Raw genomic sequence first — 14,965 nt, 5'->3', positions numbered from 1 at the left:
CTGGGAAGTTGGTTCCAGATTTTGGCCACCCTAACTGTAAAATATTGCCTTCTGATCTCCAACCTAAACCTATTCTCCATCAGCTTATTACCATTGTTCCTCGTCACCCCAGGTGGTGCTGGGGAGAAAAGGGCTCTGCCTATTTGCCGTTGATCCCCCTTGATGAGCTTGTAGGCAGCCACCAGGTCCCCCCTCAGCCTCCTCTTGCTGAGGCTGAACAGGTTCAGGTCCTTCAGTCTCTCCTCGTAGGGCCTGTCCTGCTGCCCTCTCACCAAGCGGGTGACCCTCCTCTGAACCCTCTCCAGGCTGGCCACATCCCTTTTGAAGTGTGGTGCCCAGTACTGGACACAGTACTACAAAGGGCAGGCGGCCTACGGCCCCTGGGATTCCCAGGCGGTCTCCCATCCAGGTACGAACCGGGCTGGGATTGGAATACTTTGGTTTTCTTTTATGACATTTCTATGGTGACATTTTCTACTTTGGTTTGTAAGCAGAACTTTTCCAGCAAAAATTCTGCAAAACTAGAAAATATTTGTAGACTGCATCAGAGAAACATGCCCTCCAAACCTTTCCCTTCAAAATCATACCCTCAGGCTAGGGACAGAAATTACACATAACCTGGTATAAGTGATCGGAAACTGGTTCAAATCTTGAACACAACAGAAGTTCAATGCATATAAATTGCTTTCAAAATGGCTGAAACTGATTTAAAATAAACCTGGATGGATGTAGTATCAGACTTAACTGATAGAGGTTTATTGAGCTGTCCCAGATCCTTTCTGGATTCAAGTTAACTCACAGTTCCCCAGCATCCCAGGATGCTTTGCACCTCCCCCCGGGTGAGCAGGCTAGCCTTGGCCCAAGTTGTCTGCTCCAGGTGACCCTGGAAGCGTGCTCTAGAACCCCCTAGATTCTGGCCTGAGCCACTGCAGACATGTGACTGCATTTCTGGAATCAAAAGTGAATGTCTGTTTGTCTATGCAGCTTAAACTAACCTGTGAAGATTGAATTGATTCAGCCTTGGGCTTTTTTAATGCCTATACTTAGCCTAAGTGCCTCTCTTGAACCTTTGACTTAATCAATTGGTCATTGAAATCAAATTGACTCCCTCTAGCTTCACATGAGCTTCGATCATGCCCTTGTTTTAATGTTCACTTTTCCATGTGGTGCTATTAGGTAAGCACAAATGGTGGTAGTCCCCTGGAGAAGTATCAAGTGTCTGATCCTAGCTTTATAGCGGTGAGGCTCTTTCATTGCTGGAGAAACATTCTCCATGTTTTCTGTGGCTGTCAGAAGTAGATATGCATGATGATATTCACTAACTGTGTCAGCAAGAAGTGTGTACACACAAGTACATGCATGTGCAGTTAAACATAGAATTAAAACAAAGTTTCTGATATCTTTGCCTTAGTTTGCTTTCATCAGACTATCAACAGTGCTTTTTTGATTAAAGTCAATTGCCGTGATCTCCTGAGTCCAGTCTCTGCTTGGAGTCTTCAGATCACAAAATAGCACTGTGTCCAGTGACCCTTTTGTCCAGCCCTTCACATGTTCTTTTGTGATAGGCTCAGAAAAGAGGTAAGGAAACCACTAATCTGAGCCAGCCTTTGTTAGTGTTCCCTTCCAGAAGAGAACTGACAAAGAAAAGGCTTTTAATTATTTCTATACCACTGTTAACTTATTTTAGCAAAATAGATAGATTTCACAACTGAAATTTGCTGCTTTACTTCTGTTTACATATAAAACAGAATATGTGTGTTCCAGCACAAAATAATATTTTTAAGGCTAGCAACAAAAGAGATGACTTTTTTTACTAGTTGAAAACTACTTTGAAAGCATTTTTTTAAATTGATGCATCTAAAAAATATGACTCCCTGTTCCATGTAGAAATATTTAGAGGAAATCATTAGATGGTTAATACATATTTACAGTATTAATATCCATCTGCCAGTGGACAGAAGTTCAAGATCTTACTAGTCAGTGCCTCTCGCAGTAGAAATCCAAGTCTGAGTATTGTAATATGCTTATTTACTTGTATTTACCCTTTGTGGAATTGAGATGGATGCAAACAGTCCACAGAGAATCTCTTCTTTTGTACAGGAATTAAAAAAAAAATCAATGCTCTTTCCCATGTAGCATTTCAGGAGCTGACTCTAATTAGAGAGATTAACACAGAAGGTGAACTTTGCTACTTCTTGCCACAGCTTCCCCAGAGAATTGTGCAAAAAAAATTCATCATGACAACACTTCTTCCAAAACAAAAAGGAGTAACTTATACAATGTAGAATATTGCCATAATAGCATATTGCAATGGTGGTGATAAATTACACTGTTATGTACCTTTTAATTTATATATATTTTATTGTTACACATGGGTAAATTATATATTGTAAGAGTTAGGCTGAAAAAGGTTAAAATGCTGTATTTTTGATAGCTTGGCAAGCTTGTCACTACCACATGCTCATCAGCTCTAATTTCTAACCTGATTGATCTTTGTGTTCTCTTCCTTCACAGTCTCTGATCACCTTTGTGAACAAACACCTAAATAAGCTGAATTTGGAAGTGACAGAATTAGAAACGCAGGTAGGAGGAGCTTTGTACCAGGAAATACATTGCATGATAAAAATTACACACTTGAGCCCTGATTCCGCAAACTCTTATGCATGTGCTTAACTATGCATATGAGTGTACTTCCAAATGAACTACTTGCATGCACAAAGTCCTGCATGTGTGAAATGGGTTGTTTGGAGCATCAGGGCCTTATTTTATAGATAATTTTAATTTGCAGCAGTATTTGCTCCCTTTACCCACTGTTACACGCAAGATTTATAACAATACTTCTGGTACTTTATAACCCAGTTTGAGAAGAAGTGGTCTTCAATATTAAATACATTTGTGCTAGTAATGTGGTTAGGTTTCTGATCAGTTTTTCTGCAAGATTAAGAAAAACATCTCCAGAACATTATTTCATGTACATGAAATTATGGCTGGTGTCTGGGTTGTCTCTTGTGAGTGTGTGTGAATTAAGGGTGTTGGTCTGGATCAGAATAAGATCCCAGTTGAGTCAGTAACTCTGACATATGGCCATCTCTAGGTTGGTGTGCACTGTAGACTGTAGTGCAGTGTAGAGTACTTAGGCTAACTCAGGTACTAGAAGAAGTCTAGCTACAGCAGAACAGCACTCTGTGTGGGCTAATGTTTGTTGCAGACTTGTCTGCATATGTGCCTTTCAGTAGGATAAATTAGCCAATGGCTAGATTTCTGACAGTACATGAGCTAGCCCATGTACTCATAGTGTCTCTTTTTCCATTGTAGAGCCCTATGTGTTTAACCCACATAAGGCTCTGGGTTCCTTGGAAGCACTGTTACCTAGCCCAGGCAAGCATGAGTTTTATGAGCATGGGAATATGCTTTGTTCACTCACCTTGCATAATTCTAACTGCAGCTTTCTAGTGATAGAAAAAGATTCTGCATGAAATTGTGTTTGCTGAACTTTTGAAAGCCTTGAAGCAGGGCAAGGGAGTAAACTTACTTTCTTTCATAAACATTTGACAGAAGGGTGGTGCTGCATGGTCTAGGTCAGTGTTTCTCAAGGTTTGGGGGTGCAAAAGGTTCCTAGGATGGGAGCATGCAAATTGCAGCTGCTGGCCACTGCCAGTTTTCCTCCCTGCCACTAACTGCTGCCAGTTCCCCTTGCCACTGGGAAGTGGAGGCTGAAACAGGGGGAAAGAGGGTGCAAGAGTTGTAGATCCTGCTACAGTGGGGTGTAAACTTACAAAGCTTGGGAAACACTGGCCTAGGGAACTGATTATGGGGCATGGAACGTTTCATCTGGGCTTATGTTAATATTGATCATTTGCTGATTAATTAATATTCTGTGGCCTTAGTGAAGTGAATTAGTTGGGTATCTGTACCGTGCCTGCAGAGGCAACAGTGATTAATGAAGTGATGAATACTCGAACAACCCTCTTCCCACCAAGAGACAGGGAAGTTTTCCTGACTGCTTTGTATGCAAGATCATATTTATAAATATAGCTCTTTGGTCTTCAGGGGATGTTATATCCAGTTCTGAAAGGTACAGAGAAATATAAACTATACAAGAAAATAGGCCAGAGAAGGTTTGAATATGTGGAAGTATTGATCATCTGGAACACCCTGCTATTTTAGGAATTAATCTTGAGTCTTGGAACTCTTACCATTGTGTTTAGTTAGGTCAGTTGCTTCAAGGGCATCTGCTGTACAGGGTGGTCAGAATTAATTAGGATTTTGATACTTTGGAAGGTAGATATGACACTATTATGTATGAAAAGTTTACTAAATGGCACAGAATTTTGATCCCTGTGAACTGCTGCTCACTGTGATCTATGGGATGCCTTTCTAAAAAGGTGTATATGAGTGAAATATGGTTAGATTCTGTGGTAACCTGGTATATATCTATATTACTGTATATCTGCACTATATTTATGTCAGGGGATGGACTAGATTATCTTTGAGGTCATTTTCAATTCTATGATTCTACTGCCTCTTACTTGGGGGAACTAGTCTTGTTCAAAATACAAAGGAACAAATGGTAATGAAAAGTCTGTTGACTTTCATCCCCCACCCCTCAGTCTGGGAAGTTTGACACCTTGCTGGCATATGTGCCATAAACCTGGGACAACTGTTAGGAGGTTCTCTTTCTGCTCTAGCAGTAGTGTCCCATCCCATAGCATACCATGTTTTTTGGTGCTGGTGATAGGCAGGGATTCTGTAGTGAATTACTACATTGCTTTGCCAGGCCATATTACCAAAAGTTTGGGATAGGTCCCAGAGGTTTTTTATTTTGGGAATGGAAATGTCCAGTACAGTGTATTTTGAAATATACAGTAGACTAAACAAAGACAAGCAGGAATAGTTTTGTTCTGTGACATTTTTCAAGATGCTGGAAATTTTTCTTCTTCACTGGAACAAACTCACGGCCTTTTAGAGTTTTTTCTATGAGAGAGAGAGGGAGAGAGACCTCCACTGCCAAGTAGCCAGTAACCCACTCAAATTATTGCCTTGAGCCTCAGCCTTGCACATCCTGAGTGAATGGTATTTGCTGAAATTTCCATTTATGATCAGAGATGGTGACAAATTACTTTCTTGTCCTCTGGATTGTGAGGGTCCCCCTGACCACCCTTGTTTCACATTGGGATGAATCCACTGAGAAAACTTAGAGACAGGACTTGCCTTGCCTCACTGCAGGATAACCCAGGTTGCCCAGCAAGTAGCATGCTCACACACTATATGGGAGAACCACTTTCAATTCAAGGCTCTGCCTGCTCCAGAATAGGGACTCAAAACTCAGACAGATGTATGTCTTCAGCAGCAGGGTGTTAGCTATTCAGTCTGTCTTAGCTTCTCTTGTTGAAGCTGTGCCACTTTGCAGAAATAATGCACTGCAGCAAGGCTGGTGCTCTCATGTACCTGCTGAGTTGTGCAAGCACTGGGGTGCAGTTTTAGACTCACTGGCTCAGTGGACACTTTTTTTAATACTTTAATATTCATTGAATCAGATTCTGATTCAGACCAGGAACATAAACCTTGATTTCTTACATCCCTGATCAACTGGATATTGGCTGTTCTCAGGTGAATCAGAATTAATCTTTCCTGTTAGATCCAGTCCACCTTATATAAATTAAGTATAGTATTAATTGGAGCAGGTACTTGAATGTCATTCTCTATATGTCATTCTCTGTATATCCCTATGCACAAGAACATATAGTAGGATGTAAAACAAGGAAAATGCTAAGAGTACAAAGAGTTTTGGATCTTTTGGGGGTATAATTTCATTTTTAAATTGCATTTTACAATTGCATTTCCTATTATGAATGCAGCAGATAGTTCTTTTATTTAAAAATCATGCAAGTGGTGATCTTGGACCTGGGAGAAGTCCCTTTGTCCCTCCACAGAGACCTTTTGAGCCACCTAAAGACTTAAGCTAACTGGATCCAAAGAACAGCCCACTTAGTTGTCTTCAGCGGAAATGACAACAGCCATGAAATATAAGCATGATGGTTGAATGAGAAGAAAAAGGAAAATGGTGAGGGATCTAAAGGTTTCTGAGGCATATGCAGTAAATCCCTCCACTCTTCTGAAAGGGGTAAAAAGCAGATTGTCAGATGTCTCTAAACCAATCTATATAGTGGTGCTAGTAGCAGTAAACTGCTTGGGGTTAGTTAAGGCCTTGTTACATGGTTCTTTTGGGTGGCTCCTGGAGCTCTTAACCGCTGGATTTTCCACACATTAACACTCGAAACTAGTTTGAAGCACTTCTTAGGCGGCTCAAAATTATGCCATTCCAGGGTAGGATTATGTCTGATTGTGCTATCCAGCTCATGTTACACTAAGGTATTGCCACTGTAGGCTACACCTTAGTGTAAACACACCATCTGCCCCCCGTCTCCCGCACCGGTCTAGAGAGGGTTCACTGCCCTCCCTAGCACCCTAAATCCCTGCTTACTGCTCCTCCCTCTCCACCCTCTGGCTTGATTGTGGTCGTCTCTGCTGTCTGTCCTGGGGGAGCAGGCAAGGAGGGGTTAACCTGTTGCTGCCACTGCTGCTGTCTGGGCTGGGCTCAGTCCAGAGAAGAGCAGCAGTGGGAGTGGGGCAGGCAGGTTAATTTTTCCTGCCTGCTCCCCTGGGACAGACAGTGGGGGCAATGAGGGGGAGTGCTTGGAGGGGAACTAGGAGGGACAGGGGTGAAACCAGAATGGGAGGGGGAGAGGATTCTTAACTTTAAGTTCTCCAGACCCCTGCTGGGCTGAATGTGTGATTGCTCGAAGCTCGAGCTAGTACTAATACCCATCAACATTTGTGTGACTTACAGTGTAAGGTGCAGCAATGCCCTTATTCTTTGTTTTGGTTTCCCTCCTTGCTTGCAAATCCTTGTTCAAAACCAGATGCCTCCATTTGAAAATATCAACAGAATTTCTATTTTAGTTTGCAGATGGTGTTTATTTGGTATTGCTTATGGGCCTCCTGGAAGACTATTTTGTTCCACTCCACAACTTCTATTTAACGCCTGAAAGTTCTGATCAGAAGGTGAGTAGAAATTCTAATTTGTGCTCTTCGCACATGCTGTTTCATCCATTGGCTCTTATCTCTTCATGCCCAATTAAGCTAGACCTCAGCAGTATCCTTCTTTCAAAAGCTATAATGAGTGCATCTTTGGTATAACATTTGATGGTTACTAAAAGCTGGACTTTCAAGATTGTCTGCAAAAGTGAGGTGTGAAGCCTGGTAACTGAATGACCCCAGTAGTGTAGCTAAGATTGAGATTCAGCAGACTATCACCTAAATATTTATTTTAGAAGAGAAAAATAGAACTGGTGATGCTCAGTACAACTGCAGTAAGATGATGTCTAACAGTGGAATATCGTAAAGCGTATGGATAATAAACCCTTTGCATTTTTATACAGCAATTTACATATTCTGGGTGATTTATTTACTATAGTAACACATAGGGGCCACGCTGATCACAGGACCGTGTTGTGATGTACACCAGAAGAGACAGGGCTCTCAGCAGCTTACAGTCTAACAGTCAAGAAAGGTAAAAGGTGGGGAGGATTAGGAAGCAGTGTACTCCCCTTGGTTTGCAGATGGGATTGAGATGCAGTCTGACACTACCTGAGGTCTTGTAGGAATTCAGTGCCGGGAATTTAGCCAAATTCTCCTGAATCCTGGTTCAATGCCCTAAATCCCTGAGATGATTCTTTTCCTTTCCCGAGTCTTGTAGCAGTACAATATAGTGAATCAAGTATCATTATGGCTTGTGTGTATGTCAGCAACTGAGGTAGGAGTCACAATCTGGCCACGGTCACACAGTTGGTCTTTGTCAGGACCAAGATCAGAACTTGTATGGCAAACACTGATAGCAGGCTTGACTCCATAGAAGACGCAAAATACGGCACTTGTCTGCGTAATCGGCATTTGCCCACTAAAAATGTTCCTGGTTTAATTTTCCTTTCTTAGTTTATGATGACTAATTCAGTAATGTGGACGTGATTTACCGTGTAATGGCTTATTGTGCTATAACTAGTAAAATGCACTAGAGGGCATGTCAGAACAATTTTACCCTCCTGCCCTTTCAGTACTACTTTAGTGCCAAGTTGCGTTTTAGGAAAAGATTTCATTTTTGGGTTGGTTTATTTTCTTGGGTTGTGCCAGGTTGCTTTTTTGGGGGGAATTATTGGCAGCTTTGCTTGACAGCCATGGGTTTTTGGGTGGGGTTTGAGTTCAATAAACAGTGCTGCCCTCCTCCCTTGCAAAGCCTTCCACTTTTTTCTGGGTACTTGCTCCTTGTTGCACTGGGTGCTGCTGGTTGGGGTGGGAAATGTTTTCATGCAAAGGTCTGCAAGAGTGAGCCTGCCTGCCTCCCCCTCACAAGTCTGGATTGGCATCGGGGATCTGTACCGCAGGCCTCACAAAGGTGCTGCCCCCCTGCCCAAGCCTGGTCCCAAAGCAGTTTTGACTCCTGCTTTTTCTGCACTTGTTGCACCAGGCACTGGGTGTGGGGTATGCTAAGGGATGCACAAAGGTACAGAAAGAGTCTGGCTGCCCCCCACCCCTGCGCCTCCCTGTGTGTTAGCATCTGGGTATCATCTACCCAGGCTAAAGCCTGAATGGAAACATTACTACAGGAATTTTTATGTAAAACAGAAAGAATCCTGTGGCTCCTAACGTTTGTATCCTTGCATCAAAAAGCAGGACTTTTTCTAAAGCTGAGAATGAGTGTGGGGGTGGCCTGGGGTTCTTATCAAGGTTGATTAAGATTCCTTGGGTACCAGGGATCCCCGTACCCAGGACAGCTTCCCCCAAAGTGGGTTGGGGGGGGGGAGGGGGCCCGATTAGCATACTTCAACTCTCTCCCTCCCCCTGCGATCACCACACAGCAGCCAGCATGAGCTAACCCCAGCCCCCAAACAGCAGGGGCATGGTGTGGATTGTGGTGAAGAAAGAAACAACCCAGGCTCCATGAAAGGAATTTTCTTATCACTTAGTCTATTTGCATGTCAATCTTTTAACTGCTGCATTGGCAGATCATCATCGCCTGCAGTCATATCCCCCAGCCTACAACCAGACCCCTTCAATACTTGTTCTCCCTCCTGTCCCCTGCCCTGCAAGCTTGCCCCTCTTCTCTGGTACTCCTGTTCCTTGTAAACCTATTTTTGCCCCCAGCACCATGTCCCTGTCCCCTCTGCTAGCCATTGCTCTGCCTGATAGTCATACTGCTGCCTCTTTCTGGGAGTGCAGGGGATGGTGGGTCAGGACTGAGGGGCACCAGCGGGGCTGCAGGTAGGGAGTGAGGTGCACTGGCAGGGGTTGGGGGAAAGGGAGCTGTGGGTCAGGAGTGAGAGGCACCAGCTGGGCTGGGGAGCTACAGGTTAGATAGGGATGAGAGGCACTGGCAGGGCTGGTGGGGCAGGGGGCTTCAAGTTGGCTTCAGGTTGGGAGTGAGGGACGCAAGCAGGGCTGAGGGATCAGTGGTTTGGTTGTAAAGCATGTTCATGTTTTCTGTGTGATTGTTGTATATTGTGGTTCCTGTAGAACTGGAGAGGACCATTTCCCATCCCCGCCTCAGACCATTACCTTAAGATTCCTCAGCAGAACCTGTAAAACCAGTTGAGCGACTCTGGCTGAATCCTGGAGTGGTAAAATCTGACAGTGCATTGTCCTATCAGCATTTCACAGTAACCCTATTTGCATGTCAATTTAGGTTTTCCTGCAGCTCAGGTTACAGCTCTCTCAGTTTGTGCCTTCAGGCAGACATCTGAACCTGGTTTTCCAGGAGTTTGAACAAGGCACCAGCCCAGTTCAATAAACCATTCTGTGATGCGACTGGTCTGGGGCCAGCAATATTATTGTTGTCTTGTTGCTTACGCCATTAGGAATAGAGGAAGCCATCTACTGTTTCAGGGTGGCCAACACCAAGGCTACATGCTATGGTTCATGAGGCTGCAGTTTGTTCCTTTAATTCCCAGGTCCTTATTTCTGGTTACTGGTTCTTTTTCAAAGCTAACCTATACCTAATAAAAGCTTCTTATTAATGAATTACACATTCTATTGAGAGAATTTCATTTGCTATGCATATTTACCAAATAATATGTAAATTAATATCCTGCATCCACCATGCCTGTCTGTGTACCACCAGGGGACTTTTGGGTCTTGTGCAGCCCAAAGCGTGGCCTTATTGACAGCCCCCCATGCACACTGTAATAAGTATATAGGCTCGAATAAGGAACTTCTTTTCAGCTGGGATTAGAGATGGAAATCCTTCTTAGCTCCCCTCCCCACCTCCACATCATGACTCTGTGCCACTGGGGGACTCTCCCAGACATCTCTGACTAGAATCTTGCCTGGCCCAAAGTGCTGTTTGTTCATCCCAAGCTGCCAACTCACAGCTCCCCATGCACACTATACTAAGTATATGGGCTTGAATAAGGAACTGGTTTTTGGGCTGGGATCACAGCTGGAAATCCTTCCTGAGCCAGCCCACATGGTCAGGGGCGTCCAAGAGAGTCCCCAGTGCCAGAGGCATGGCATGGGGTGGCCCTAGCTCTGGGATGTAATGGCCACATATATTAGTGCATGGGGAGGGCAGAGAGGCACCCAGCTCTGGGGTGTAATGGCTACATATAACAGCGTATGGGAAGGGCTGAGATACACCCCAGAGCTGGGTGCAATGGCCACATATAACATTTCATTACAGCCCTCACCATACGCTGTTATACGTGGCTGTTACGCTTCAGAGCTGGGCCACCCCACACCATGCCTCTGTGTCATTGGAGGACTCTCCTGGACATCTCTGACCAGAGACTTGCCTGGCCCAAAGCCCAATTTGTTCGTGCGAGGCTGCCAACTGACAGCCTCCCTATGCCCGCTGTACTAAGTATATGGGCTCGAATAAGGAGCTGGCTTTTGGGCTGAGATTACAGATTGAAATCCTTTTTGGGTCATCTGACACCATGCCTGTGTGCCACTGGGGGACTCTCCTGGACGTTCCTGACCAGAGTCTTGCTTGGCCTAAAACATAGCTTGGCTGTGCCAGGCTGTCAACTGACAGCATCCCAGCCATGGTGCTAAGTATATACACCCAAATAAGGAATTGGATTTGGGGCTGGCAGTATGGCTAGAAATCATTCTTGGGCCACCCCATGGCATACCTCTGTGGCACTGGGGGACTCTCCTGGACATCTCTGGACAGTTTAGCACAGCCATCACCATACACTGCCAGGGCCCTTCACTCCTGATCTGCAGCCCCGTACCCTCCCAGGAGCAGAATGAGGTGGGTCCCAGAGGGACCAAAGCCTGGAGCTGCAGGTGGCAGCTCAGGTTCTTTCTGACCTCCCTCTGGCATGAAGCCAGGCAGCTTGGTGTGCAGACAGCACATGGAGGATCCCAGAGTCACTAGAGCCTGGAACTGAAGGTAGCAGCCCAGGTATTGATAGCTTAGTGGTACAGCTTTTGCCTGCAACAGCGAAGACGTGGGTTTGATTCCTAGCCAGGGCACCAGAGGGTTGAGTTGCCTGTAAAAGGGAATTCCCACTGGGGAGAAGGGTTCCCCTCACCTTGTTTACCCTGCCCCACTGGGGTGCCTGCACCTCAAATTTTGTGGGATCTGTGCCTCATATTTTGGGAAACTCTGCACCTTATATTTTGTGAACCCTGCGCTTCAAGTCTGTTGATTTGTCTCTGTTATATGTGTATGTTCACCTAAAATCCCTTTGACTCCCCTCTGCTCCCCTGGTTCTCCCCCCCACCCCTGGGTGCCTGGACCAGGGTTCCATTACCTCCCAGGGCCCCCTTGCCCCCCGCATATGTGTTATATTCCACATGTTCTTTCCCCATTAAACCCGTATATGGTTAAGTTCCAATTGGTCTTGGCTCTACTTTACTGGGGATAGGAGGAGAGCTGCTCCCCCATAAGTGGCTACCCCTCCAATAGCACACTAACACCTGCTAAATCCCTTCAATTGGAGAGGGGGTACCTCATCTGAGTACCACCTGAATTACATTTACCACCTGGGTTACCCCTACCCTCCCAGCCCTGCTGGTCCCTGTCTCTCCTGACCTGCCCGCCTGGCCCATGTGGTGCCCCTCACTTGACAGCCACAGCCCCCTGCCCCCCAGCCCTGCCAGTTCCCTTCCTGAACTGCCCTCCCCCCCCCTCAATCCAGCTAGTGGCCCTCACTCCTGACCCACAGCTCCTAAACCACAGGGAAACAAAAACCACACCAAGTTTAAAAACCCAGGGATCTGCCTATGTCCTTAGACCAACACTGCTACACCCAAAAACCCAGTCCAACAAAAAGTAATTTTAATTAACCTGAGTCTTGAACTGCCTGACCCATAACAATTTGATCTTTGCCACAAAGCGCATGTGAACACAGGGAACAGTTTTTTTGGGAATCCAAAAAAGTTGTATTTTTCATTCTTCTAAACCTTGAACTAAATCACCAGTAAAAATCTGCAAGATTAGCCCCCAGAGTCTCGTTGCAGCACTGCAATAAAAAGTCAGTGGATTTCCATGGATTACCAAGTGAACCCAAGTGGCCCCTGGTGGTGAAATTGTTGCAAAGCAGGGCAAATCCCATTTTCAGGCTTAAGTCAGATCCACGTTGAAAATTTAAAATGATAAAAAAAACCCTCATGGAAGAAATTCAGGAGCTAAAAAGAAAACATCTCAGAGGTGTTTTAGATTACCCCCCACCACCACGATAAAATCAGCTGATAATGTAGATACATAGACACGATTTAGCTAGCTTAATGTCGATTTTTGTCACGTGGACACAGGAAAAGTATAACGTGGAAACAGGAGAGGTGTAACATGGACAAGTGCCCATAAAATGTAAGCCCCATCCTGCATCAAGCTCCATGTGGGCAGTGTAGAGCACAAAGCCCTGTTTGAAGTAGGTTGGCCCAGAGATCTGCAAGGGACTATAGCTGAGCAGAATCATGACAGTCATGTCCTGAAGAGTTGGTGATTGATTGAAGTGGAGAGACAGTGCTCTGGGAGACCCAGGGGAAGGCTCTAACCTGGCATATTCAGACATTTTTGTTTGGGAAAGTGGAAATGAGGGTGAGTTGTTATATATCAGGGCTGCTCAACTAGTATGCCACAGACTGCTTGCACGGGTTTAATTTTGCGTTTCCCAGACCTCCACCCAACCACTACTCCCACCACTGCTCTGTCTTCCGCAGCAGCTGGGGTCTCTGGGCCCCACTCCCAGGGGGCAGCACAATGTAGCTCATGGTGCAGTGGGGGAGTGTTATACAAATTACCAATTGCTTAAATCACAAGTGAGACTTTATAAAGGGGAATACGGCAGAATGCCACGTTTATTGATTACATGAGTTAGACATAGAGGTTCTGACACACCATCCATACAAACACACACAAATCACCATGCACATCATCACACACAGACATACATACACACAAAACAACCATTCCATGCATACAGACAGACACCAGATATAGTTACCATCAATAGTTGCTCAATGTTAACACGGGGTGGCCAACCCCATGTTCACTGAGTAGCTGAGATGTTGAAACTGATGATGGTGGTGAAGAGATAGCAGCTGGAGCGAGGTGAGATGCAGATGCATCTGTGCTTTGGAAGACAGAAGATTTCTCATCTAATTTGGCATCATTTGTGTTCTCTTTATATATTGTTTTTAGTCTCTGTTTTCACTTCTTGGGCTTTTTCCATGCTTAGTCTGTGTTTTTAGCAGCTGCTCTGCGTCTGTCTTCTTATCTTACATGGAGGTCACTTTAGTTGTAAAGGTGGGTCTCAGCCTTGAAGTTTTCTTGTTGCTCACATGGCAGCATTTCTTCTTCTGTTGTCTCCTTTGTGCCCTCAAGCTTCAAAGGGATTCTTCAGCCCTTTGTTAGTTAGTTACTGGATGGTAGTTTACACCTCTGGGGCCTTGTTGCTTACATAAACGATTACATCTTCTCCTTTTCTCATGCAAACTCCCATTCACTCTTCACTCAGCCCTTGCCCATATCTCTCTCATGCCCAGGACATACAAAGTTAATTCACTTGTGTCAAGTTGGAAGCATTATAGAATGGAGTCAAGCAGCTACCTTTTAAAAGACAGAAATTAAATCATTACATTTGTGCTAGATTTAACTATACTATATAAGAAAAGTTTAACCAAATGCTACAAATACTACAGGAGCCTATGACCAGGTAGCTGATATCATTGTAAGCTAGATATCAGAGAAGAGGGAGCCTGTGCAGCAATTGGTTCCTAGCTGCTTAGAAGTTGGACAGCCCTGTTATACATGAAAATCCCAGATGAGCTGAGATGTAAGGAGAGGGTGATGTTTGTCATCCAGCCTGTTCCAGATGTAAGGGGTGGCTTGCACTTCCTGGCTCAGTGCTAGGCCCACATGGATTCCTGTGCACTTTGTCATCTTCCAGAGTTGGTGATGACATAAGATGCTTGCAGTGAAAGAAGATGCACATGGTACAGGATGATCATTACTATGATCTTGTGAACCCAGCATTGGTCTTGTGAACCCAGCATTCATTCCTGCCTGTGGCAGGGGGTCAGGCTAGATGATCTGTTCAGGTCCCTCCTGACCCTAGCTCCTGTGAAACTATGATGCAGAAATATAGCAAACCTCCTCTTTCAGTTAACTTTACTTGTGGTCACTTGGCAGTTTGCTATAATGAGGTTGTACTGTATTTACACTCTGTCTTATCTCTAAGTGTTCTGTGCCTAGCACCTTGGATTCCATCCTAGTCATGCTGCATTTGGAAGATCAGTTGTAAATAATAAAAACTCCCTTTCCCCCCTCCCCCCCGCAGGGAGCTTTGATATGGGAACATAGTACATGCTGGCATATTGAATTGGAGCAGGAGCTTGCTGCAGCATGGAATGATGCATTAGTAAAGGTACAGGAACTGAGTACTTTTAAAGACATGATACT

The 14,965-nt window shown here is 44.8% G+C and overlaps 1 protein-coding gene across 2 annotated transcripts in view; it reads left to right on the top strand.

The window, feature by feature from the left end:
* The window catches only part of PARVB (parvin beta), a 130,713-nt gene that overhangs the window by 91,923 nt on the left and 23,825 nt on the right, over positions 1-14,965 (top strand). For both annotated transcript variants that reach the window (XM_006023581.3, XM_025204095.1), the window contains exons 10-11: positions 2,515-2,583; positions 6,964-7,065. In XM_006023581.3, coding sequence (XP_006023643.1) covers positions 2,515-2,583; positions 6,964-7,065 — 171 coding nt within the window. The remainder of the gene's footprint in view (positions 1-2,514; positions 2,584-6,963; positions 7,066-14,965) is intronic.

This window comes from Alligator sinensis, unplaced genomic scaffold (genome assembly GCF_000455745.1).
Source record: "Alligator sinensis unplaced genomic scaffold, ASM45574v1 scaffold975_1, whole genome shotgun sequence".
NCBI lineage: Eukaryota > Metazoa > Chordata > Crocodylia > Alligatoridae > Alligator > Alligator sinensis.
The sequence above is the reverse complement of the archived record's forward strand: the minus strand, read 5'-3'. Positions and strand labels throughout refer to the sequence as shown.